The 23,388-nt window shown below is 53.7% G+C and overlaps 13 protein-coding genes across 13 annotated transcripts; 5 read left to right on the top strand and 8 right to left on the bottom strand.

Annotated features, from left to right (window-relative positions):
* Positions 1-161: 161 nt before the first annotated feature.
* PG986_003226 (UBX domain-containing protein 4) lies at positions 162-1,800 on the top strand (the record flags this gene model as incomplete). The annotated part of the gene is made up of 3 exons (XM_066839448.1): positions 162-412; positions 470-1,682; positions 1,753-1,800. The coding sequence occupies 3 exons, from the start codon at positions 162-164 to the stop codon at positions 1,798-1,800; spliced, it is 1,512 nt and encodes a 503-aa protein (XP_066704512.1).
* Positions 1,801-2,096: 296 nt separating this feature from the next.
* On the bottom strand, positions 2,097-2,643 carry PG986_003225 (uncharacterized protein; the record flags this gene model as incomplete). The annotated part of the gene is made up of 2 exons (XM_066839447.1): positions 2,097-2,349; positions 2,444-2,643. 2 exons carry the CDS (start codon positions 2,641-2,643, stop codon positions 2,097-2,099), a joined length of 453 nt encoding a protein of 150 aa, XP_066704511.1.
* Positions 2,644-3,886: 1,243 nt separating this feature from the next.
* PG986_003224 (uncharacterized protein) lies at positions 3,887-4,651 on the top strand (the record flags this gene model as incomplete). The annotated part of the gene is made up of 1 exon (XM_066839446.1): positions 3,887-4,651. The coding sequence occupies one exon, from the start codon at positions 3,887-3,889 to the stop codon at positions 4,649-4,651; it is 765 nt and encodes a 254-aa protein (XP_066704510.1).
* A 186-nt stretch (positions 4,652-4,837) lies between these two features.
* Positions 4,838-7,168, bottom strand: PG986_003223 (uncharacterized protein; the record flags this gene model as incomplete). The annotated part of the gene is made up of 1 exon (XM_066839445.1): positions 4,838-7,168. One exon carries the CDS (start codon positions 7,166-7,168, stop codon positions 4,838-4,840), a length of 2,331 nt encoding a protein of 776 aa, XP_066704509.1.
* Positions 7,169-8,101: 933 nt separating this feature from the next.
* On the top strand, positions 8,102-9,079 carry PG986_003222 (coenzyme Q biosynthesis protein Coq4; the record flags this gene model as incomplete). Its single annotated transcript, XM_066839444.1, has 1 exon — positions 8,102-9,079. The coding sequence occupies one exon, from the start codon at positions 8,102-8,104 to the stop codon at positions 9,077-9,079; it is 978 nt and encodes a 325-aa protein (XP_066704508.1).
* A 332-nt stretch (positions 9,080-9,411) lies between these two features.
* PG986_003221 (uncharacterized protein) lies at positions 9,412-10,023 on the bottom strand (the record flags this gene model as incomplete). Its single annotated transcript, XM_066839443.1, has 3 exons — positions 9,412-9,694; positions 9,820-9,935; positions 10,000-10,023. The coding sequence occupies 3 exons, from the start codon at positions 10,021-10,023 to the stop codon at positions 9,412-9,414; spliced, it is 423 nt and encodes a 140-aa protein (XP_066704507.1).
* A 379-nt stretch (positions 10,024-10,402) lies between these two features.
* On the bottom strand, positions 10,403-11,839 carry PG986_003220 (uncharacterized protein; the record flags this gene model as incomplete). Its single annotated transcript, XM_066839442.1, has 1 exon — positions 10,403-11,839. The coding sequence occupies one exon, from the start codon at positions 11,837-11,839 to the stop codon at positions 10,403-10,405; it is 1,437 nt and encodes a 478-aa protein (XP_066704506.1).
* Positions 11,840-15,133: 3,294 nt separating this feature from the next.
* PG986_003219 (uncharacterized protein) lies at positions 15,134-16,245 on the top strand (the record flags this gene model as incomplete). Its single annotated transcript, XM_066839441.1, has 4 exons — positions 15,134-15,396; positions 15,480-15,533; positions 15,601-16,004; positions 16,097-16,245. 4 exons carry the CDS (start codon positions 15,134-15,136, stop codon positions 16,243-16,245), a joined length of 870 nt encoding a protein of 289 aa, XP_066704505.1.
* Positions 16,246-16,641: 396 nt separating this feature from the next.
* Positions 16,642-17,432, top strand: PG986_003218 (uncharacterized protein; the record flags this gene model as incomplete). The annotated part of the gene is made up of 2 exons (XM_066839440.1): positions 16,642-16,819; positions 16,906-17,432. Coding segments are annotated over 2 exons (705 nt in total), but the record flags the coding sequence as incomplete, so codon positions are not given.
* Positions 17,433-17,723: 291 nt separating this feature from the next.
* Positions 17,724-18,818, bottom strand: PG986_003217 (protein serine threonine phosphatase 2C; the record flags this gene model as incomplete). Its single annotated transcript, XM_066839439.1, has 2 exons — positions 17,724-18,319; positions 18,491-18,818. 2 exons carry the CDS (start codon positions 18,816-18,818, stop codon positions 17,724-17,726), a joined length of 924 nt encoding a protein of 307 aa, XP_066704503.1.
* Positions 18,819-19,417: 599 nt separating this feature from the next.
* Positions 19,418-20,450, bottom strand: PG986_003216 (uncharacterized protein; the record flags this gene model as incomplete). Its single annotated transcript, XM_066839438.1, has 2 exons — positions 19,418-19,885; positions 20,424-20,450. The coding sequence occupies 2 exons, from the start codon at positions 20,448-20,450 to the stop codon at positions 19,418-19,420; spliced, it is 495 nt and encodes a 164-aa protein (XP_066704502.1).
* A 460-nt stretch (positions 20,451-20,910) lies between these two features.
* On the bottom strand, positions 20,911-21,633 carry PG986_003215 (uncharacterized protein; the record flags this gene model as incomplete). Its single annotated transcript, XM_066839437.1, has 2 exons — positions 20,911-21,114; positions 21,238-21,633. The coding sequence occupies 2 exons, from the start codon at positions 21,631-21,633 to the stop codon at positions 20,911-20,913; spliced, it is 600 nt and encodes a 199-aa protein (XP_066704501.1).
* A 540-nt stretch (positions 21,634-22,173) lies between these two features.
* On the bottom strand, positions 22,174-23,369 carry PG986_003214 (uncharacterized protein; the record flags this gene model as incomplete). Its single annotated transcript, XM_066839436.1, has 2 exons — positions 22,174-22,742; positions 22,790-23,369. 2 exons carry the CDS (start codon positions 23,367-23,369, stop codon positions 22,174-22,176), a joined length of 1,149 nt encoding a protein of 382 aa, XP_066704500.1.
* Between the last annotated feature and the right edge of the window lie 19 nt (positions 23,370-23,388).

The following is a 23,388-nucleotide window of genomic DNA, read 5'->3' as shown; positions in this document are numbered from 1 at the left end:
TCCTGTACAAGGACAACCCGGATTTGCACATAACATCTCAGGGCTACTTCAGGCCACTTTACATCACAGAGCTGGCCAGCGCCCAAAATAGTGGGGGTCACCTGCACAGCTCCTGTATGAGCTCATACCAGACGTGACAGTTCCAGGCAGTCCGTTTCAATATGTTTTTCTCCGGGTCCTTGCAAGAGGGCATCTCTAGAGCTCTGGAACAGACAAAAAATGTTGTTTGTTTCGTGACCGACGAGGGAGACGAAAGCCAACAATGGGAGGAGGAGTTCCTCGCGGAACCCTCCGTCAAAGCTGCCTTGGATAGCGATGCTGTCTCTTTGCGACTCAAGGCAGGGTCGGAAGAGGCCGGCTATCTTGAGGCACTCTTTCCTGTCCCACGGAAACCTACGCTGATCATCATCCAGTATGTACATATCCGCCTTGTCGTTGTATTGTAAGTTGGACTAACTGTGGATATCAGGAACGGTCAGCTTAGGGAGTATATTGCCTCAGGCACATCGAAGGATGAGTTCACCAAACGACTCCGAAGTGCGCTCGGGTCCTCGTCACAGGCGGTGCCTACCGGCTCTGCTCCGGCTTCGTCTTCAGCTCCGCAGAACCCTTCGCAGCCCGCTACTGGCACCGGCGGTGACCTCTATAATGATAATCCTCCTTTAGTGCATGGCAATGATGACGATCTATATGATGCTCCTCCTCCAGTGGCATCGACTTCGCGGCAACCTCAAGCCGCTGCGCCCGTATCGGGCGTTCCTACGTCGTCTTCACCCGAACAACGCGAGTCTGAAGTGCAGTCACTTCTCTCTGAGCGGGCCAGACGTCTCGAAGCTGAAAAGCAGGCTAAAGAAAAAGCAGCCAAAGCAGAGAGGGAGAAGCGCGCCAAGGAGCGCCAGGAAGCGGCGAATAATGGGAGCGAAGGCCAGTCCTCCAACGCTACTGCTGCAATGTCCAGTTATGCTCAGCAGATGCGCAAGAAGAGACAGGAGGCCAAGGAAGAACGCCAGCGTATCCTCCGACGCATCGAGGACGACAAGCGCGAGAGACGGGAACGTGAAGCGCAGGAGAGGCAGGCACGACTCTTGCTCGCCGCGACAGATCCTGACGCGGCAGTATCGAGCAGCAATACAGCTGCAGGCCCGCCAATTCCCCTACCTGCCCGCGGGGGTGGTCCTACATGCAACCTTCAGGTTCGCCTCTTTGATGGCTCAACTCTAAGAGCACGGTTTCCGAGCGACCAGACACTCGGCAAGGAAGTGCGACAGTGGATCGACGAAAACCGCGCCGATGGGACTGACCCTTACACGTTCCGTGTTGTGCTTACTCCTCTTCCCAACAAAGCTATTGAGCCTGCTGAGGAAAGTGAGATGCTACGGGATCTTGGTCTGGCACCCAGCGCTACGCTCGTCCTGGTCCCCGTCATCCGGGTAGCTACAGCGTACGAGCAAGGGGGCGGGTTGCTGTTACGCGGATGGTCTTACCTCTATGCGTTGATAGCGATGTTGTTCTCGCCTTTCGCAGTGCTATTTCGTGGAAGGAATAACGCCAACCACGATGCATCCCATGAGAACATTCCAATGGACGATTTAAACGCGGATGGTTCGTCCAGGCAGAGATTCAGGGGCTTCCGTAATCCCGCCGATGAACGGCTCGACCAGCAGCTCTACAATGGCAACTCGGTATGTTTTCATTGTATTACCTTCTTTCCTTCTTTGGCATCGAGACAAGAATGCACTAACCTTTCTACAGCTGAACTTTGAGCCACGAAAAGACGACGATGACGAGTCAGATACGTAGGTGGTGATTTGGCTGTTTGTTTGTCATGGGCCTAGGGGGCGACTGAAAGACCGTGGGGTATTTATATCTTATTATACACTGAGATGGGAGTGTCAGACCTGAACGCGAGCCCAATCCCTGCCGATGCTTAAGCCATGTGTGATGCAGGAAGGCACCCTTCATACAGCACCAATGCAATGCAGATACATATTCTGTAAAGCTTTGTAAATGTCGTCCTTCCATTACCATCAAGGCTTCACTAATGATCGCTTCTTGCCTTCCGTTCCTTTCTATTTCTCGAAGTTGCTTTGCCAAGCTTAGTACGGGGCGGCGGCGGCCTGGCAAGCCTTGAGCTGCTCAAGGTACCAGTTGCAGATCTGCATGTTGCCGTTGTTGTCGTCCATGCACTTGGTGAAGTTCTGGGTGGCAACGCCGCAGTTGTTGCCCCACTGCTGCTGCTGCTGCTGGTTGTTGGCCGCGGCCTGGGGAGAAGCCTCGGCAGGTGCGGAAGAGCCTCCACCGAACATGCCACCGATGGCGTGGCCGATTGATGAACCTACAGCGACACCGCTGTGAATAGAGAGAGGTATACGTTAGCATTGTTCCTCGAAAGAAGAAATATTGCTCGGCCAGTAATAACAATAAGCCCAAAAGGAAGACTCACGCAGCTGTGCTGGCCATCTGGCCGAAGAGACCGGGGCCCTGCGAGGCCTGGGGAGCACCGGCAGGGGGCGCCTGGTGCTGGCCCTGGGCGGGAGCATAGGTGGCAGCAGGGCGGGTTTGCTGCTGCGAGGGCGCGGCGGGTGCGCGGCTGACGGTAGGTCGGGCCGGCGCAGGGCGGGCGGCGGATCGCTGGCGAGGCATTGTGGTTGGAGGTCTCCGGTAGACGTTGAGAAAGAGAAAGTGTGTGGTTGGCGATGAAAGAAAGGAAGAGCGGTTGATTGCCTGTGTTGCTTGGTTCGTTGGTGGCGGGCGGGATGAGAAGGAAAAATGCCAGTAGGGTGGTCGGCTCGGGACAAGTCGCAAAGCAAAATGCGATGCAATTACTGAAATGCAGGCTCGGATTTAAGCGGGCCAAGAGATCGGGACGGGGGAAAGTACGGGGTGTTGCACTAAGCCTGATGGCCAATCAGGGGCGGTGCTTTTGACCAGCTGCGAGATGCACAGGCTAAGGCAGATTCTCCACGGGACTTCCGGAATGTTCTGAGCAAAGGCTTCTGTACCTACATACATAGCTCAGGAGAATATATGGCAAAACACAAGCAAGTATAGTCGCACCGCAACATACTTTTAACCGAGATGACCTCGAGGGGAGCAAAGGAAAAAAAAATATTCCATTACCCACCAAATGATTAAGAAGCCCAACGGAGTTAAAAAATGCTGTGTGAGGGAATCGAACCCCCGCCTCTAGCTTGGAAGGCTAGAATTCTACCACTGAACTAACACAGCTGTCTCTCCGATTGGCTTGGTGAAACAAATCGTGTTTATTATTATACATGATCAACTGGTGTCGGGCTGCAGTAGTTGCTAAGTAAGACCTTGCTCAATCTGCACCAACCTAACTCACATTGCTTGAGAACTATAGCTACGTATATATATACATAATATTTGGTGGACTTCGGTATTCATCCATCTTTTCGAGCATGGCATACCAGCAAAGCTTTCCTGTCCAAATCTCCCCATGTACTGATGTATGGGCCATGTAAACAGTAGTCTCGGCCCTTCTCGGCGCCCTCTGTGCGCCAAAGTCTTCACGATATGGGTCGTATTTATAACACCAATCAAGTTTATTGGGTGTCGAAATAGGTCTGGTTCCGCGACTTGGTTCTTATGTGGCAACGAAACGGAATCCCTCGCAGGCAGCATTCCCCCTCGGCTATGAGGCCACCGTACTTGCCCATGTGAGGCTCGAGGGTTGTATGGCTACCAGTGCAGCTCAGCCTGGTTGGGACGTGGCATGGGCCTTCGATCATCCCTGTTGGGCCCCCTGCATTACTGTCGCTAGAGAAATACGTATATAATGAATGGTACGACCCTTCCAAAATCATGGGTAATCGCTTTCCCCCGTCTGATGTCGCGGTAATTTCCTCCACGCCCTTGAGTCAACATGACGGTAACACACGAGATACCTCACAACTCGCCTGCTGGGTTCCGTATAAGAGAAGCCACGCAGGATGATGCCGAAGACCTTACACGCCTATGGTACTCCTCGTTCAACCCATCACATGCCTTCTGGGATGTTGCAACCCCTGACGATACCGTGACTCGCCGCTGGTGGAACGACACCTGGGCTGTGGGTTTCCAGGCTGGGCCAGACGTCTTGAGGACTTTCGTGGTCGAGGATCTCGCGCGGGACAACCGCCTAGTCGCACTTGCGCGCTGGAATGTCCCGCAGGAGGAAGGTCGGCAGGATATACCGCTCCCGGACTTCCCGGCCGAGTGGGATGCAGAAGTCACCGAGACCCTTTGGGGAGGCATGGCGCGGAACCGGAGAGAGGTCATGGGCCAAAGGCCGCATTGGAGTGAGTTTGTGGCGTCCCTCCTTCTCTACATTGACGGCTCTGGTGTTTTCTCTTACGTACGGCCTCTGACAACCTCGTCCATTAAAGTGCTCGAGTTTCTAGGCGTGGATCAGGGCTACCAAGGCAAGGGCCTCGGCTTCGCTCTGGTCGACTGGGGGTGCCGCCAGGCCGACAAGGCTGGTCTAGAAACATATTTGGATGCAACGATCAAGGGCCTCCCTTTCTACAAGAAGTGCTTTGGTTTCGAGGAAAGAAAGCCGCTCATAATGCCGACTCGTCACGACACATATGGAAACTATGAATTGGTGGCGAGTGTGCGATTGCCACACACTAAGCCCAAAGTTGGGTGAAAGGTGGGAGGGTGATAAGTTCCATGCCCCTATAGATATCAACATTGACCAGATATCGGATGTCTGAAAGTACTTGAAGTTCGATGTTAGACGACGGGTGTTGATATGTAATACCACGTACCAACGGCACGCCTTTGAGTTTGGAGGTCGGGTGCCCAGATTTCGATTATACAATTATTCGATAGGTCATACGATATCAAATACCTGAACAATCTCTGGCCGTTTCTCCCATGTCTCCCTTGTCATCTTCGCGATATCGAGGTCATGCAGGTAGCACTCGCCGACCAGCACCCAATCTTGTTTCTGTACCACACCATCTTCGATACGTGATGGGCGCAGGACGTATGGTGTGCGGCCCCCTGAAAGGGAGACCACAATATCGCCGGCCTGCGACTCTTGAGGACAGAGCCCAAAAGCGCCTTTCGCTGTCTGGAAGAAGCACCGACCTTCTGCAAATTCGCACATCTCTGTAAACTTCCTCGAATTGCCATGCTTTGCCAGTTTTCTCAATATTCCAGCAGCTGGCTCTGGAAGCCATTTAATATCTGGGTCACATTGACTATGAGCCCAGTGCGCCGCAAAATGGGACAGGGCTTCGACATCAGAGCCTTCGTCAGCAACCTTTGCCGACGTAGTAGTGGTGCTATCACTTGACTTTTCCGTCTCCTCGAGTTTCAAATTGCCCAGAGAACCGACCAGGTCTGTCAAAGGTTCATCGGAGCCATCGAACTTGAAGCGTTCCTTGAATCGCCGACAGATGAGCGTCTCGGCAAAAGCTTGCATGATACTCTTACCGCTAGGGTAAGGGGGAATTTGGAGCTCCTTAGGAAACTTGATCTTGACCTGTTCCGGGCTCCCCTCTCCGATGCCCTGAACAGCTCCCAGTAAAGCAGCCCAGGCTACGGGAACGCCATCGTGTAGAGAGGTAGGGGGCTGGGTGTGGTAGTTGAACTGGCGGATATCGCTCTCTGAGAAGTTCCATCGCTTGAAAGGCCACTGCACACTCTTGATATGTTCGATATAAATGCCACGAAGAGAGAGCGTGGATGAGTCTGCAGGCTGATCCAGGATCTTGATATCGATCGGAATTTGACACACGGGAAGTGTCTGCTCGAGCCGGAATAGAGCAGTCTTGGCAGATACAGGGTGTTCTGCATGCCATAAAGCCCAGCTTGGATGCTCCGATGGGGGTTTCTCAATGACGAAACGTGACTGCGCGTTGCTTAATTGCGGCTGGTTTTGCGCCGAAACGTAGACTGTTTTCTGGGCAATTTGGTTGTTCTTATCGACCTCTTCGTGTCGGATGCCCAGGATGTCAAGAGATTGGTGATCGACAATCCATTGCCTTGTTACATCCTTCCACACGTCAGAAGAGCTTTTGGCATAGTCGGGTTTGAGTCGTGGTGGCAACGCCTCAATGTCAAAAGTCTCCTGGCCAAAACTGAGTAGAGCGAAAATCTTATCTCTCGGATCAGTTGCAGCGAAAGCCCGGCTTCGGGCGAGGATGTCCAGCAGAGGAAGATGCGGCGGTGATGGCGTCTCTCCCTCCTTCTGCTGTCCTCTTTGGGCTGCGAGAAGCTTGGTCCACAGGAACGGAGGGAGTCTGTCGCGCAGATCAAGATTGCCGCTTAATGCGCCGGCATAGGAACGACTGTTTTTTACGGCTGTACAGAAGAAGACGAGGATGTCGATCCAATCCCGCTTTTGATCGCCGCAGTACACAATGGCCTTCTTGGCATTCATCACTTCCTGCACGACCCAGACTCTTTGGAACCATCGGTACTCGAAGAAGTCTTCGGCAGCTAAGCTCAGGTGGATACGGAAGATGCTCTCGCCCTCCTGCTTGCCGTCTTTGGTCCCGAACGTGAGGCAGTCGACGAGCCCGTGTACATCGTGATGCGGAGTCAGAGGCCCGGACATGCCTGCCCCTGGCAAGGCTTTCTCGATGGCAGACTTCAGCATGGCCATTAGCTGCCAGATGCGCGTGAAGTTCTTCTTCTTATTCTCTTCGCCCAAGAATACCACGACGCAGCTTGCACATCTGTAGACATCGACCATGAAGGGGATGGCGTAGTTACGCTCTCGTATGCTCCCTTGATTTATACAGAGAGCGTCGATCCAGATTACCCGCTCCTGATCCGGATACCGGAGATGTCTCAGTGCGAGATTCAGCGATTTCGTAATGTTGAAACTCTGCTCATCGTTGCCTTGATGCTCCGAGTCCTCCTGCCCGGACTTTGGATGATCATGTCGCAAAGTGATAGTCACTGTATCTTGCAGGTCGCCCCAGCAGTAAGAAAGAGCCTCAAAGTCCTGCTCGTGTATGGGAGTAGTATGACTCTTGAGTGTACAGAGCAGTGGATCATCGAACGATCCCGGTGCAATAGAGATCAGGCGTATTTGTTTGCTGGAGTAGTCCAGCGGTCTGTAGAAAGTATAGTCGTTCTGCACTTTCCACTCGGGATCATCATCAGGATCGATTGCAGGCCTCGCGGGCTGATCTGAGTTCGAAGCCATCGTGTGGTCTGCCCAAGGTTGGTTGCTACCTAAGCCTAAGCTCTGCTTGGGCGCCCTTTTCACCTCACCCAGCCAGGGCAGAATCGACTGGGTGGCCTATGCATGTTGCGGAAGGCAATAGTAATGTGCTGGAACTTGATCGATCGGGACTAGTGCTTATCTCACAAAGGTCCTAGTTGATGGGGCTGACTATCTTCCTGATTGATTATAGGCCAGACATCCATATGGAGTTTTAGGCAGCCGAAATGGAATTTCCTGGGTGCCCGCTCCACGGCGCCAGAGCCGGAAGACGGAGCCGGAAGTGATCTGCGGGATCCGGTTGACCCAAGGCGGTCCGGCGTTCTCCACCGCGGTTCAATATGGAAGGGCGTATTGAGGCCTGGAAAGGAAGTTCATCGGGAGAGTCACCGCCCCTGTCATGGTTGAGAGACTACGATGACCCTGGACAGTGCTGGTGGGAGCTACTACACGAGCTCATCCATGACCGCAAGATGGGTGCCGTTCAGTACGAACTGTGGCATCGATAGTTTAACAGAGGCAACGAAGACCAGACGCCCGAGTGTATCCCAACCCCGCTAGATCGCAGGAGACCCGGCGAATGCTCGTGTTTGGGGACTGCTGTCAACGGTTATGCAAGAGTAAATGGATACGCATTAACAACAAAGTCAGCTTCCTGGGGGTGGTATGATAATTATCATATTCATGGGTTTGCCATAGTATGTAGTTCCAACCCGGGAAAGTCAGACAACAGCAGACAGGCCCCGATTGCAATTGAGTGGGCGCCGCGATAAGATAAGGAATTGCTGTACGAACAGAACAGTCGATGGTCTGACGACGATAGAACAGCTCTGGATATCCTCTGTTAAACTCCTGCCCAAAAATAACTTGAAGTTGCATGCACAATTTCGCGCGTCAAGTTGTAGGCAAGCAAAAATGAAGACCCCAACCGCAAGCTCGGTGCATTGCCTGCTCCGGCGACCCGTCGCCGCCCGACCAGGTAACCTCCAGCTCGCAATCGCAACCTCGATAACGGCCGCATCCACAACGTCATCGTCCTCATCATTGACCACGACCCCAGGCACCACCAGCTGTTCTTCCTGCCCTCCAACTCGGCAGCAGACGGCGCGGGCCTTCTCCGTCCTCAACCGCCCGCCGCCCAACTACCCGGGCCATGTGCCCCTCACCCGCATCGAGCGCGCCGCCCTCGCGCTGGGCTCGGGCGTCCTGTCGCTGGCGAACACGTACCGCGGGGACCTGATCGCGGTGTGCGGCGAGGCGACGGCGACGCCCTACTTCATCCACCGGCTGCACCGGGCGATGCTGGCGTCGGCGACGGGGCGGCGGATCCTGCGGGACCGGCCGCGCATCACGTCCAGCTCCCTCGACCTGCCGCGGCTGCGGGCCCTGCCGCCCAACACGGTGGGCGGGACGTACGTGGCCTGGCTCGACCGGGAGGGGGTGTCGCCCGACACGCGGTCCGCGGTGCGGTACATCGACGACGAGGAGTGCGCGTACGTGATGCAGCGCTACCGCGAGAGCCACGACTTCTACCACGCGCTGACGGGCCTGCCCGTCGTGCGCGAGGGCGAGGTCGCCATCAAGGCCTTCGAGTTCGCCAACACGCTGCTGCCCATGACCGGCTTCGCCCTGCTCGCCGTCGCCACCCTCAAGAAGAGCGAGCGCCAGCGCTTCTGGAGCGTCTACGGGCCCTGGGCCCTCCGCAACGGCCTGCGCAGCGACGAGGTCATCAACATCTACTGGGAGGAGGAGATGGAGACGGACGTGCAGGAGCTCCGGCAGAGGCTGGGCATTGAGCAGCCCCCGGACCTGCGTGACATCCGCAAGCGGGAGCGCGAAGAGAGGCGGAAGCGTAACCAGGGGATGGCGGGTGCCGCAGTGGCCGGAAGCTAGGGCGGTCATGAGAAGCAACAAAACAAATACGATTCTAGGTGATCTTACTTGGGGCGAGTTCAGAGGGACTTGTCCGATGAGTTTACGTGTGTATACACACGCACATGTATTAGCATCGGTCACAGCAGCCAGGCATGCGTGATCCATCATAGTCCTTGTATTAAAGCAATGAATGCCATATGGTATCAATCAGTAGAGCGTCTCTGTTTGCATTTTCGATAACCCCCAGAGACGTCGGCAGCAGCTCGTTTTGTTTCCCCTTTTGCTATCAGGCCTGTGTATAAATGAACGGGTTCGTATTCGGAAGTTTTGCTTGCTCCCACCCCGCCACCTTATAAGTCGAACAGGTCGTCATCATCGTCATCCCAGCCCTTGCGCCGCGACACCACAATCTTCTCCTCTTCCTTCGTATCGGCCACGGCGTTGAGCAGGTCCTTGAGCTGTTCCTCCGTCACCTTGGCTCGCAGCTGGCCCGTCTGCGCCAGCATGATCAGGCGGTTCTCGACATCGGTGGCGCGCGACTCCTTGACCAAGCGGATGCGGCCAAGGCGGTCCGCGGCCTCGGGGTGCAGGATCTGGTTGAGGATGGACTGTCGGGCAGCTTCGGCCTCGGCTCTATTGCGTCACACGTATTGGCATCAGCAGGTAGCTCTTCAATGTAGTCTAGACGCAAGGAAGAAACAGCCGGAGCAACTGCGTGTTGCAAATGAAGGCCCCTCATCGGGATAGAGAAAACTTACTGCTTTTGCTCGGCTTGTCCTCCTCCCTGTTGGCCACCAGAGCCGCCGCCGCCGCCGCTCTTACTGCCGCCTGCCCCGCTTTGCGCCTTGAGCTGCTCGAGGCGAGCCTTTCGAATCTGCCGTCCAGAATTGCGTCAGCATATGATATTCAGTGATACGCTCAGACCGAAAAGAACTTACAGCTTCCAGCTCTGCGTCGGCCATTTTGGTTTGAGGTGTGTAAGTAGTCTTGCAGGTTAATTGCGGTTTTGGGTCGGGAATCGTACTGGCAGCTAGCTACCTAATGCTGGGGTGCTTGGAGAAAAAGTTATGGTGGGGTTGAGTGACCAGGATTGATAGCATGGCGATGCTGCCATTTACGACTGGCTATCAGGAGCCAAACGGCGACACTGAGGTGATTAAATCTTCACAGTTGTAATCATAACGTGTCTGCGAGTGATTTATCAGACTCATTACGCCTCTACGGTTACTTGCAGTTATTGCCGTCATCGATCAGAGATGTGTTTTGCACTTCACCGTTCGGGAATGGCCAGGAGTTTGTACATATTCGGGCTTTTTCTTTCTTTTTTTCCCCTCCGATCTTCTAAGGTTCGGGCCCTGGTTTTTTATTTAAATATACAAGCCGTATAGGCTGCCCTGGCTCGCCCTCGGCAGTGACCTTATCGCTGTCCATCATATATGGAGACCGATACATGGGTATATCCAGCTGAATCTCCTCATTCCTAGTTTGTTGCCTGGCCACAACGATGGCCCCTATCGTTTCCAATATCTCCTTCCGCGCCCCTGTGTTTTCGGCGATCCGAGCAAAATAGCCGTTGAGTACAGTCATTGGCACTCTATGTCCATCTCGAAGCAACCTGACCCAAGGACTGGTGCCATCGCGCCTCCCGAGGAGGTTGAAGGCGCGTTGCCTGAAGTTCCTTCCCGTAAAGTAGGCAGTTACCTCGGGGCTTTGTTGAAGCTCGGGCATCGAAGCAACTATGTACACCAACTCATCGAGGAGCTCATGCCACAGTCTTCGTGCAGAGGAGCTACTTAAAATTCCTGCATACGTGAGTCCCAACGCAGCCGATATACTGTTGGTCGCAGTAGAAAACACCATCGCCGGTAACTTTTGGCGCAAAAAGTTATCCAAGGCCATGGGTGACACGTTGAGATCTGGGGCGCCGGAGAGGAGCTTGGCCAAGTGTTGCGTTCGTGTCCTAGCAACCACTGCTGGCCAATGACTGATATCCGGGGGTGTATTGGCATCTTCTGCGAGGTGTTCTCGAGGGATTCCTGTGAGGCATAGCCTCCCAGGGCGCCTCAGAGTTACTGAAAAAGATGTATTGGGCTCCGCAGTATACCTAGAGAGCTTTTGGCTCATGGTGCCGAGGACGTAGGTTGGCCTTGTGTTTGGGTCCTTGAAAACGGTATCGTTCAGGTGTTCCATAATGCCCAATCCCTCACCTAACAAGCAGATAGTCGTCTCGTGGTTGATGAGGAGGGCATTACGGGCTAGACATGCCCGGATCGCCGTGGTATCGGTAACCACCAGATTCCGGATAGGCCCAACCTTTGCCAGCCCAACTGTGGCAGCCGTGCGTCGGTGCCCGACGTAGTGCGGCTTTTGAATCTCGGTCTTCGTGACTGAACCATCTGCGTTCTGCATGACCAACTTTCGTCCTTCATGTCCCCAAGCTGTAATCGGGTCGGGGTGCTGAAGCAAAAGCTGCGGAGGCGGCACACCAGGGGCATTCGACAAGCAGTGCATCAAGTAGCGGGCTTCTCGGTTGAATCCGAGTACATGAACTTGGTCTGATAGCCTCAGAGACTTTACAGCTTTCTGATAGGTAGCCGAGCCCATGTCGGTTGTGATGGGTACCTGAGTGGTGGGCGCTGTTCCGGCCGATGTAGCTGCTGGAGGCGCTCGATAGAAGGGGACGTCGAAGGGGTTTGTCTGTTTCAGGCTCGGGGCATAATACAAAGGCGGGTCTAAATGGAAAGCCTCATGGCGAGAGGACATGCCCTGGATGGGCATGGCAGCCGCGGTGAGGTGTTTGGAGGCCCCCCGGCCCACGGAGACGTTATCGCGGTTCCATCGTGAGGTTATGTAAGGTATTCGCGCTGAAGCCCGCGAAAGCGGCTGTCGGAAGATGTGGGAAGACAGATTGAAGACCGGGAGGCGACGGATTGGGAATTGTCATGTCCTGGTCATCAGGGCTCGGAATCGCGTCGGCTCGCGGTGGTTGATTAGGTCGTCGTGAAAGCAGGAGCCCCGAACATCGAAGAGCAATAGACACAGGCAATCGTGGAGAAAGGAAAATCGTGAAATATAATACAGAGACCAGGTGGCGTGGCGCAAGCACACGAGACACCCCGATGGACTAGAGAGCGACAGGAAATCGTTAAGGATATCTCAGTTGTCATGGACTAGATTGCCTCATCACAGAAAGTCGCTCTCTCATGACGGCGACATATTTTTTCTAGACCGTCCAATCCCGGGCGCAAGGGCCGACCCAGGCCTCTGCAAAAACCGACTTGGGGTTAATTGGAATAGTCTTTGGGGTCCCATTTTAAACCCACATGCTGATTGAAGACAATCAGCGTGTTCTGATTGGCCCACCCCCCACCACGTTGGTCCCCGACTAAGTGCCCAAGTAAGTAACTTGAACCAGTCCCTTGACCCAAGATCGCGGATATCGCAAATTGAAGAAAGGCTGCCATTGGTGTCGATATCGGCAGTTTGTGACCTTTCTGTGCAGCTTCCGCCCGGCGACACCGCTACGGAGGGGAGTATTGCAGCACCCCTTTTTTTTCAGGGGGCTTGAGCATCTCTGCATTAATAGGAAGTCGGACTGGAGGAGTCAAGGTTATTACTATATACACGGAAAAGGTTTGGGGATGATATTCTCGACGGTGGCATGGCTAAAATGGGCATCCCTCGCGTTGTAGAGGCTGCCGTGATGAAAAGGCCATTTGGAGTAACAAGAGTCTACATAGGGGCCGCCACTTCCCCAGTAAACCCGGCCTTCTTGAATCGATGAATCATAAGGATCGAACCAGCGTGCTATTAATCATGTTTAGGATATATCTAGGCGGGGTTCCTTACGCAAACCAAGTGCTGGCTAAAAGACGAAGGATGGCATCTCCGAAGCTATCTAGAGGCTACTACTGTTAGCCCCCTTTCTTGCTTTTGCCTGTCAAAGAACATTAAGCATGATTTAGCAACCCATCCAGATTCTATCATGCGCGAGGTTCAGCAGCAAATAAGCACTTATGATGAGCCACGGTCCAGCGTGTCGCGCCCGCAGTTTGCTATGTGTTGGGAGTCTGTCCTAGGCTCAGATTGCCGCCCATGGCTATGTCTCTTGAGCCCGCCATGCATTCCCGCCAACTTTAAAGCATAGATAGATGTGCGTACCATTGCCAGGCGCTCCTGTAACAGTAACGTTGATTACAGCTGGTGTCATGTGGCAAACATAACAGTAAAGAACAAACGAAGTCGATTATGGGCACTCTATCATATGCGGTAACCAATAAAGGACGCGCGGGGGTTCATTCCTTGCACCGGTGTTTTATGCATATATCAGCGAGACATAGAAGGCACCTTGCTGGTACGTATGTTAATTAGGTCTCATAAATAACAATACGGGGCTTCAAGCCTATTTATACGTCTCTCGTCTCCACCAGCTAATAGCCGATCATCGATGAATGATCCTTTTCTGGTTATAATGCTAAGTATGGTCAGTCGGGGGGTGGGGGGTTAAGCTGTATATTATTCTATGATCTGTGGCCCTGTGCAGGCTGGTGCAGCCTGTGCCGTGTGGACTCTTCGGCGGTTCATTGGGTAAACCTACATTTGCCATTCCGGACTGTGGTGAACATCACAATGGCTACTGCTGTTTGTTCATATGCTTGGTTCGGGAGCGGACTCACCGACGATACAACTGATCATAGTCTTGCGTCTCTCCCCTCGCCTTTCGGATCGGAGATAGTATTATCGCGCACGCTACGCCGGCGACGGAAGCTATGTCAACACCTGGACTGTCACAGGCTGTGGAACCAGCGAACAGGCTACTGCCACACAGTTGTCCCAATTGCTTATATTTCATAGATCGCTGGGTTGGTGAATTTCGGTCTGAATCCGCGCCCGGCGGTTCTTGTTGTCATCCACTATAGGCTCGGTGACTGGGGCTCGGGACACCGCGGAACAGAGCAGAGGAGCTGTGATATTTTTGCTGCTTTCGGAGATGCCAGATGTGTTAGAGGTCGAGATATCTGTAGGCGGGTGGTGATTGGGGCAGCCTCTATAGGTTTCTTGATGATGTTGATGGAAGCAGAAATCTGAGAAGCTGCCTACTGGTCGAGAGCCGCTGACTGACTTCAACCAGAAATATATCAGCGGGTAGTTGGCATAGAAATGGCCTGTGATGGATGTCCAGTCAGAAACATGGGGTAGCTCTTGGCTTTGAGGCTCTGGAAACATGAAATGAGTCCGTCCATAGCTGGCGGCGAGGCTGTCGTACTTGGTGTGTGGAACAACATCTTCTTGGCGCTGCCGATCTACCATACCATATCCAAAGAATAGCTTCCGCTCTTGACAGGCACGACACAAGAAGACCTGGTGAAGCCAATGTCGTGTGAAGGGGCCTCAAGGCTACCTAAGTAAACAATGAAAGCATTGATAAGGCCGCTGTCCAAGTTGGATGGCTTTGGGCCCCCGTGTCAATCGAATTGCTTACATCAAAGAGAATTAATATTAATCTTGTTGGCTTGACCTGCCATCTGCTCTGGTAAGCTACAAAAAGTACATGTACGTACTTATCTGCAGCTTCCCAGCGGGCTGGATAATGGATTGAAGCAGGAAGCCAGTTAGCGCTGACCAACGCTCCATTTCGGACGCAACTTCCCTTGCTCATAACCAATAAATCAAATGCTGTGTTACAATGCTGTTGGTTCCTGGCAGTCCAGACATTGCTTGGTACCGCGCCCCATCCGCTTGCATACTGTTGGTGGCTTGTCACATCGGCCCCCAACGGCGACAGTGATTTGATGTGACGAATGGTATATGATCTGGTCATGTCGTTCAGCGAAAAAACAAAGGCGGCTTCCGCCTGGATGGCTCATCTTTCGCAAAAAATGGCCCAGACTTTGCGGATGAGGCAGATCGGCCTCGGCATCGCGACATCCATCGTCGTCTTTGTTGTCATACTTTGGACGCCTCCAAGGGGAGAATACCCGCTGCACTCACCTCCAAGCCCAACTTCCGCCCCCCGCGGTACCTGGGCGGCTGTACGGTCCCGAGTACCACGGGCAATCGAGCCCTGCCGACATGAATCGGGTCACGAACAGCACACTGGGATTCTCCAAGATCTTCGTGATAGGACTCCCCGAACGAACCGACAAACGCGATGCCATGACTTTAACGAGCTCCCTCACGGGTTTCAATCTGGAGTGGATTGATGGGGTGAAAGGCGAAGCCGTACCGGACAAGGCAATTCCCTTTGGAAAGAATAGAGACAACCTACCAAACACCTACCTAGGCAGCTGGAGGAGCCATATGAACGCAATAAGAAGGCAAGTACTCTTGCGCCGGTCCAGTGGACTTCTCAAAGATGATGTCCCAGCGTCAAGCTGTGCATTCACTTGAGATGGCCGTGTACTGACATGTGTGGCAGAATCGTCGAGGAGGATTTGGAAAGCGCCTTAATCATGGAAGACGATATGGACTGGTAAGTGCCATTTTCGGCGCGTGTACGCCCTGTATAGTACCTACTCTCTTCTGACTTGGCCGTCTAGGGATGTGAGGCTTCGATCGCAGCTAGAGACTGTGGCCAAAGGTACGCGTGCGCTTCTCAGTTCGGGCTCGCAACCGAACTCGCCATATGGAGACAGCTGGGATCTCCTCTGGCTGGGTCACTGTGGTGAGATATTCCCGGAACAGCTGCCAGAAAACAAAGAGGAGCCTCTGTACCCCAAGTTTGCCATCAAGGACGACCAGACGGTACCTCCGCTCGACAAGATCACAGGTCTAGTTGACTTCAAAAGCTACCCCGAGTTCACTCGATGGGTGCACGTAACCGGAGCACCCATCTGCAGTTTCGCATATGCTCTGACTCGGAGAGGTGCCCAGAAGGTGCTGTTCGATCTCTCGGTAGATCGGCTGGATGCCAACTTTGACAACGCCTTGGGAACCTTCTGTCGTAATGGAGGCAATAGAAAAGGGGATCCTACAGGGTTACACGCAAAGTGCCTAACGGTTACACCCCCGTCTTTTTCCACCACCGTCCAAAAGGCCTAATCGGTTCGGAGAGCGACATTGTGGACCATGGCGACGAAAGTCAAAAGATACGCGAGAAGGGCACGTCGGAGAACATCATGTGTAGTGCGCGAAACAACATCAGGAACATGTTGATGAATACTAAGATGGAAAGTCAGTTTTAGCCCTGATAGAATGATACAGATGTTGAATTATAAGTAATTGAAGAATTCGGAACCCGGAAAGGGGCTCAAACCTCCACCTGCGTGGTGTCGGTGCGAAGCGCTACGACGCGACATGCGGGGTGTCCCGATATCCCCCGCCTGAACGTTAAACTGTGCTACGGTTACTGCTGTAGGGGGTGCGACAAGAAATTCTGCCACTAAAGACCGCTAAAATTTGTCGTCACCTACTGAACTGCAACTTAGGTTAGCAGGCGTATGGAATGCGCAACGCCGTTATCGATTTACCCATTCCGTTCAATCAAGTGTTTTATCGAAACCCAGACCCTCCCCAGTGTCGCAAAGCCTTAAGGGAAACAAAACATACACCCGTATCCGACACCAAAAGCGCTGCACACAATGGACGTCACTAACATCGTGCCGCAATTGGAGCGTCTGGATGGAGACATCGACAACCTCGAGGAGGCCTTGCAGCCCATACTGAAAGGCATGTCGGATCTCTCCTCCAAACTGCCGCTACTGGAGAAGGCGAAGCTCTACGTTCTCGCGACCTATGCGCTGGAGTCCATGTTATTCTGTAGGCCTCCCCCATTGACCCCCGCCGCTCTGCGGCGAAATGGCTACGCGCCTTGGTCGGCCCCTTGCTAACCGCGACAACAACAGCTTCCCTGCGACTCAACGCCGTCGACGCCAAGAACCACCCGGTCTTCAAGGAGCTCACGCGGGTGCGGCAGTACTTCGACAAGATCAAGAACATTGAGACGCCGCCCGAGAAGCCCGAGCAGAGCCTCAACAAGGGCGCGGCCATTAGCTTCATCCGGTCCGGCCTCGCCGAGAACAAGGACAAGGACGTCAACGCCAAGCTCTCCGAGATGATCGCCCGCGAGCGCGCCAAGGCCGCCATTAAGGCGGCCGCGCAGCAGAAGACGCAGGCGCCGCAGGCCGGGACGAAGCGCAAGGTCGAGGATCAGGAGTCCGAGACTTCCGCGAGCGACTCGGATGCGGAGGAGGGCGAGGACGACTCGGAGGAGGCCGGAGAGGCTGCGGCGGTGGTTGCCGCGCCCGAGCCACCCAAGAAGAAGTCGAGAAAGGAGAAGAAGGAGAAGCGGGAAGGCAAGGCAGAGGGGAAGGAGAAGAAGAATAAGAAGGAAAAGAAGGACAAAAAGAAGAAATCTAAAAGGAGAAGGCACAGTAGGTGGTTCCGACTGGCCTCTTTGCGCTCCTATTTTCTCTTTTTCCCCCTCTTCTTCATGGTATCCGACAAGGCCGTTTCGGCCAGAAGAGGGATACGACGTCGTGGTTACTTAGCGTTTTGGTGGCATTGCATTGGTGGAGTTTGGGCGTTCTTCCTGATACCAGGCTGAGAAAGAGTCTTTTATCATATGAACTAGATACACATCTCTGGAGTGATGATGATGATGATGAGATGTGCATACAATTTATGCTACGTCTTTGGTTCTCTTGCTTGCCAATCTATCTCTCTATTCTGTTGTTTTCAAGGCAGCAGAATGATTTGATGGGAAAACTATTACCATGATGGTAACATCATCACCTGGTTTCCATTTCTTCAACTCCTCCATGATATATCGGCTGGGGTCATCTACACTTGCGTTCGACAGAGCTTCCATAGTCTTGTCGACAACCCATTCGTTCGTCACGTCCTTGATGGCCCATATCCCATCGGACGCCATGACCATAAAAACATCGTCGTGGGATCGTTGATGTGAGACAACCTCGGGAGTGGCCGTTAGATAGGGAGGTGACTCCAAGAGAGGGTAGTAAGGCGACATGGTTTCGTGATAAGATAAATGGCCTTTCTTATTCAGTTGGGCATTACCGAATACATATTGGGCGATATCAGTGGTCCGGTATTTATAAAATGCATCACCGAAAGCTACAACCCAGATTTGTTTTTCAAAGTAAGACATGATGTTCAGTAGGGGACGGGTGAAGGCGGTCTTACAACGCGTAAGAGGCATCATGCCGAAGAGTCGACCTCCTGCAAAAATATCCTTCTTATCCTTCGGGTGCTCCCTTGCTACTCGGGTATACTCGGCTGGGTTGTATCCGTCTTGGTCTATTGACAGCGGTATGACCTCCAGGCTCCGCGTGTGCGCATCTCTACGGGCAAGGACTGGTGGAAACTCGAGCTATCAGTAATCGGCCTCTCGGATGCTCCTGATGGCCCATTAAGAAAAGGAGGGGGCAGTGGGTGAGTGAAGGCTTGAGGGCCATGCTTAAGTATTACCTGCTCTGCAATCGCCCACATTGGCAACATGGATGTCAGTCCGATCGATGTACGCAACCAAGGCAGTACTTCCTGACTTCGCTCTCAATGCCGTGTCTAAGTGGTTTTGGTCTTGGAGCACCTCTTCGACTGCCGCCTTCTTGGCAATTTCATTGCGCTGCCGCGTGAAGGGCAGGTTGTAGCGAATGCTGGACAGCACAGGTGCGAAGATTGTCTCTGCCGATTCGATAATGCTCCGATCCTCGTTCTTCTCGTTGGGACAACTGGAGGAGTAAACCAGAACGGCCTGGTCATTGTCGCCGAGGTTGTCTGCGGCAGATGGCAACATGGCTCCTATGGTCGAGCTTTGAAATACGTGAATGGATTGGCATCTGGAAAAGGCTGGACTGGCAGCAGTGTTGATGATTCCTGGGCTCAAGTCAGACCAGGCTTGTGGAGTACATTGGCCGATTCTAAGTCCGGATAGACTCTGGTGTAATACCGCCACATGCACTTTGTGGTTGCCGTAGCAGATGACTAGATAAATAAATAGTGGCGTTTAGCCCAGCAGATTTAACACATCAAGGTTGCTCTCAATTTAGCTCATGGCACTTCGCAAAGGTACCCCAGGTTTGGTTCGTATTCATTTCTAATATGCATGCATCTGCTATGATAACAGCACATAACTAGGTAGCTTTGATTTTATTATTTAGTCGACAGGCGACAGAGCCGAGTCGGCAATAGATGCATTCGTGACTCCAGGTTTATAGGTACTGCTTGCTTGCCAATATCTCTCTGGCAGGTGCCGAAAGTTTGCTAATCCCTTTTTCAGTCCCTCCATTCCCCTTTCTAGCCCCTTGGCAGAATCCAGACATCGAGACTGCTTCATGCCAAGCCGAGTGCTGGGAGTACAAGCGGCCGTACACTTCAGTCTGAACGTTAATTACGTTATTTCGGGAGAGGAGCTTCGACTCGCCGGTTTCGAACCACCTTCCTTTTCTCCTTCTGGCATGGAGAAGGGATTCGGGGAAACGTATCGCCCAGTGCCGGTCCGGGCTCCGGGGACGGCATGTAGAGATACTGTTTCAAGAACTCCAGGATGGCCTCGTCCGTCTCCGAGGGCGCGCTCGCATACCGGTCGCCCAGTGGCGCCCTCATCTGCCGCAGCGCATCCTCGCACTCATCCACGAGCTGCTGGTGGTTGGGCCGCTCTCCCGGGTTGTCCGCCAGACACCTGGCGACGGTTCGGCGGAGCCACAGGTCGACCTGCGGCACAGCGTCCGTCGTGTCGCTCTCGTAGAGGAGCCGCGAGCCCCAGGTCGAAAGCATCGTCGTGTCCGGGTCACTCATGTCCAGAGGCACTGTAAAGGGCGTTGGGTCGTCTGGGTACTTTTTCATGATGAGGAAGTACATAACCTGCGAAAGGGTCCCCGCCAACATAGCGCGAGTTAGCTGTGGAAGGAATACGAAATATGCAAAATAAATGTTGAAAAGAGGGATGGGGGAGGGGGAGTGAATATAGGTAGTAGGAAGAAGAAAACATACACAGCCTACACCCCATATATTATTGAACGGGCCAAGCGATATATTTTCCTTGGGCGGAATGTACGCAAAGCGAGCTTGCTCCTGTGCCACGGAGGTGCGAATGTCAGCCAGTGGATTCCCTTCGCCGGTGACTCTTCAAGGGGTAACACACGGGTGCAATTGTGTCGGGATTGCCTCTCCCTTTCCACCAAGTGAACCTAGGCAAGGAGCACACTGAGTCAGTACCACGAGATTGCCTTTCTTGGATTCGCAAGTCGCCTGAGCAAAGGGTCGCTGCTCACCTGTCCCTGGCTTTGTGATATATGTGCATGTTTTCGGCCATACCAAAGTCACCAAGCTATATACAGCCAAACAAACGAAGATTAGTGAGACGATTTTGCCCCTGAGCATTGAATGAAATCCCACTTACCTTGAGTCGCACTCCAAATGGATGCATGTCGGCAGCGTCCGTCTCATCTGCTACATCTAGGTAGACTGCGGTGTGGGTTGAGTTGGCTGGTGAGTATGGGCGGCACAATACACTTCTTCTTATAGGTAGAGATAAAACTCACTATTCGACGGATGAATATCGAAATGTAAAATATTGTACCCCGTTGTCGACCCCCACCCATCGGTTTCGAATAACGGGGGTAACTGCTCCACCATATCTGGGAGCGGTAGCCTCATCACTCCCTTTTCATACCGCTCCGTGGCTGTCTCTATGGGTTCGTACGAAGGGGCGGGGTTGATTTTATCGGTTGGCGGATTGGGAGGGTCAAGCATGCCGATACAGGCTCGGGTTACTGCACCAAATGTTAGCCGTGACTTGACCTCTTGAGACGCGGTAACAACCTAATTCGAGAAAGTGGGAAGAGCGTGTTTTTTTTTGAGGTTCCCATAAGCATGTCTTGGTCAGGCTACCTACGGCATAGCAAGAAGCTCCAGAGTAGCCGACTTGGAATAGTCTTGTCTCTGGGTATCTTGTCATTGACAAAGCTCAACAAGGTGCCGCCCTGGAGATACTCGAGACAAAGAGTCGGGAAATTGTCCAGCTTCTGCCTCTCCTCCGGCGACACGTAGACGGGCACTTCCTGCACGATATGCATCGCTCTGCTGAGAGTCTGCAAACCCAAATATCAGCCTAAAACGCTCACGTCCAAAGTATGTGCGCACTTTGAGAGGAAGCCACGTTTTCCTTGTTGCAAGAGGAAAAAGGACTGAATGGGAAAAGGGCAGATAATTACACGAAGCCATCTCCGCTCCTTTCTGATGCTTAGATTAAAGTCGCGGTGGAGAGCTCTTTTCATCACGATGCGGTTCGCCAGTTTGCCGTCGGTGTCCGCCTCCCCGTATAGAATGGCGATGCCGTGACCACCTATGCCCAGCGTGGTGATCGGGGCATACCGCGCCGATTTCCAAAACACCTGCTTGAGGTGGAAATACCGCTTTCGGGCTGACGCCAACTTCCCAGTCGCGTCCGCTTGCCACGTTTGTTCTTCTGTGAGATCCTCAGGCTTCAGCTGAAAGGGGTCTTTTGCTTCCAGCGGATCCCCAAACTTCCCGGGATCCGGATATGCAGAATTCTTGTCCTTCCCGGGATCATTAGCCTCCCCGAGATCCTTCTCCTTTCCCCTGTCCATATCGTCGGCTACGAGCTCCGGCAGGACGCTGCTTGTTGAAGCTGTACGTTTTGGCGAGCCAGCGTGCCTTGGGGATGGATGGGCTGCACGTCAGGGGAGACGGTGTCGGGCAATGTTTACTTCGTGGCGCCTTGCTGAATTGATGGAATTGTCGTAGTGCCTTTGTCGAGTGATACTAACACAAAAAGTCTAGAGGAATCACTTCTGCAAATACATGTTCTGCTTGCAGGTGGCCGACAAAGAGTTATATGGCGTTGTGGCCGAGTCGAGACACGGGGCGTCCTTTGTTGCCCCCTTTCCATTCGAGGCATCGCTAGGCCTTCTTCCTCAACTGGCAGCCGAACTTCCCCCAAATCAGGTATCAACCAACTATTGATGCCTATACATTCAATCAGTCACTGCTTGGTCATAAGGGAACGAGGCCGGTGGGCAAGCGAAATCGCACACAGCGTCTCTTTGAAACCGGCTGAGCTCCAGTGCGAGGCAAACTGATCACATTAGACATTATATTGTGTCTTGCCAACTATTATACTTTCTATATCAAGATTTCGTTTTCACCCGAGTCAGTGATTCTCTCCGGGAGCTCGATCGTTGCCGCACATGTGACTCGGTACTGCGGCTCGTCTTTGTCCAGTCCGCTGGCGGCATGTCGCCGGGCAACTCGGCCACGAAGGAAGTACTCGGTAGCTCGGCAGCCTGCTCGCGCGTCTCGAGCTCCATCCACGGATGCGAGTCCGGGTCCAGTTCGTTCATCGTCGTGGCGTCCATCTCGTTCACCGTCCCCGAGTCCAGCTCCGTCGTGCTGCTGCCGAAGCCGACCGTGCGGGGCGTCATGGGCGACACCAGGGCCGTGCTCGGAACGCCGTCGCGCAAGAAGTCGCTCTTGCCCTCGCTCACAACGGGCGACGAAACGCCCTGGGACGCGTCGTCCGTCGGCTTGACGTACTTCCTCTTGTAGCGCCGCCGCCAGATGAAGAAGGCGAGGAAGCCCAGGAACAGTGATATAAGAGGCACAGCGACGCCCACCGCAATTATGGCCCCCGTTGGTATGACGGCGGGATTGCCACTTCCTGTCCCGGATCCGGACCCGGACCCTCCCTCGCCCGTGGCTGCTGGCCCTGTCTCTGTACCGCTTCCTTCTTTAGCCACGCTTAACCCCCTGTGGCATCATCCGTCGCCGTTGGCATGGGTCCGTTGTATTTAGATCCTGGCACCGTGGGATCCGTCTCTAGACTAGGCAGATCGGAGCTCTGCCAGCGAACCTGGATGGCAAAGGCCAGCGCGTCTGTCACTGTGGTGAGATATGTGTTGCTCTGGTAGTTGTATCCCAGGAATGTCGTCGGGCCCGCAGTGGCGATACATTGGCTGTAAGTCTTGTCTTCGTCGGCCCCTGTGTAGCAAGTGTAGCCGGTAGGGCAGCAGATGCGCGCTGTTTCGCCCGCCAACAGCGTCCCGCCGAAGAATGGCGTACCATTGATCGTTCTGGCCAGGGTCTTCGGAAAGGCACAGCCCTCGGTGTAGCCCATGGGGCAGATACCGGGCGAGTAAAAGCCGTACTTGTATTCATAGTATTTGTTGAATTCCGGCGGCATGCATATCGAGGAGGAGAGCGCGGGTACGTCTGTAGCGCTCCATCGGGCGGATGCACAGAAGTCCGGCGTCGTGAAGACGGTTGTGAGGGGCCCTGCTTGACGCGGCAAGGGGGACGTAGCGGCGATTATCGTGGGGGTGCCCATCGTGAAATGTGGTATGGGC

This window comes from Apiospora aurea (genome assembly GCF_038362705.1).
Source record: "Apiospora aurea strain CBS 24483 chromosome Unknown utg000002l_segment0_segment0, whole genome shotgun sequence".
Lineage (NCBI taxonomy): Eukaryota > Fungi > Ascomycota > Sordariomycetes > Amphisphaeriales > Apiosporaceae > Apiospora > Apiospora aurea.
Note: the sequence above shows the minus strand (reverse complement) of the source record. Positions and strands in the feature narration are given on the sequence as shown.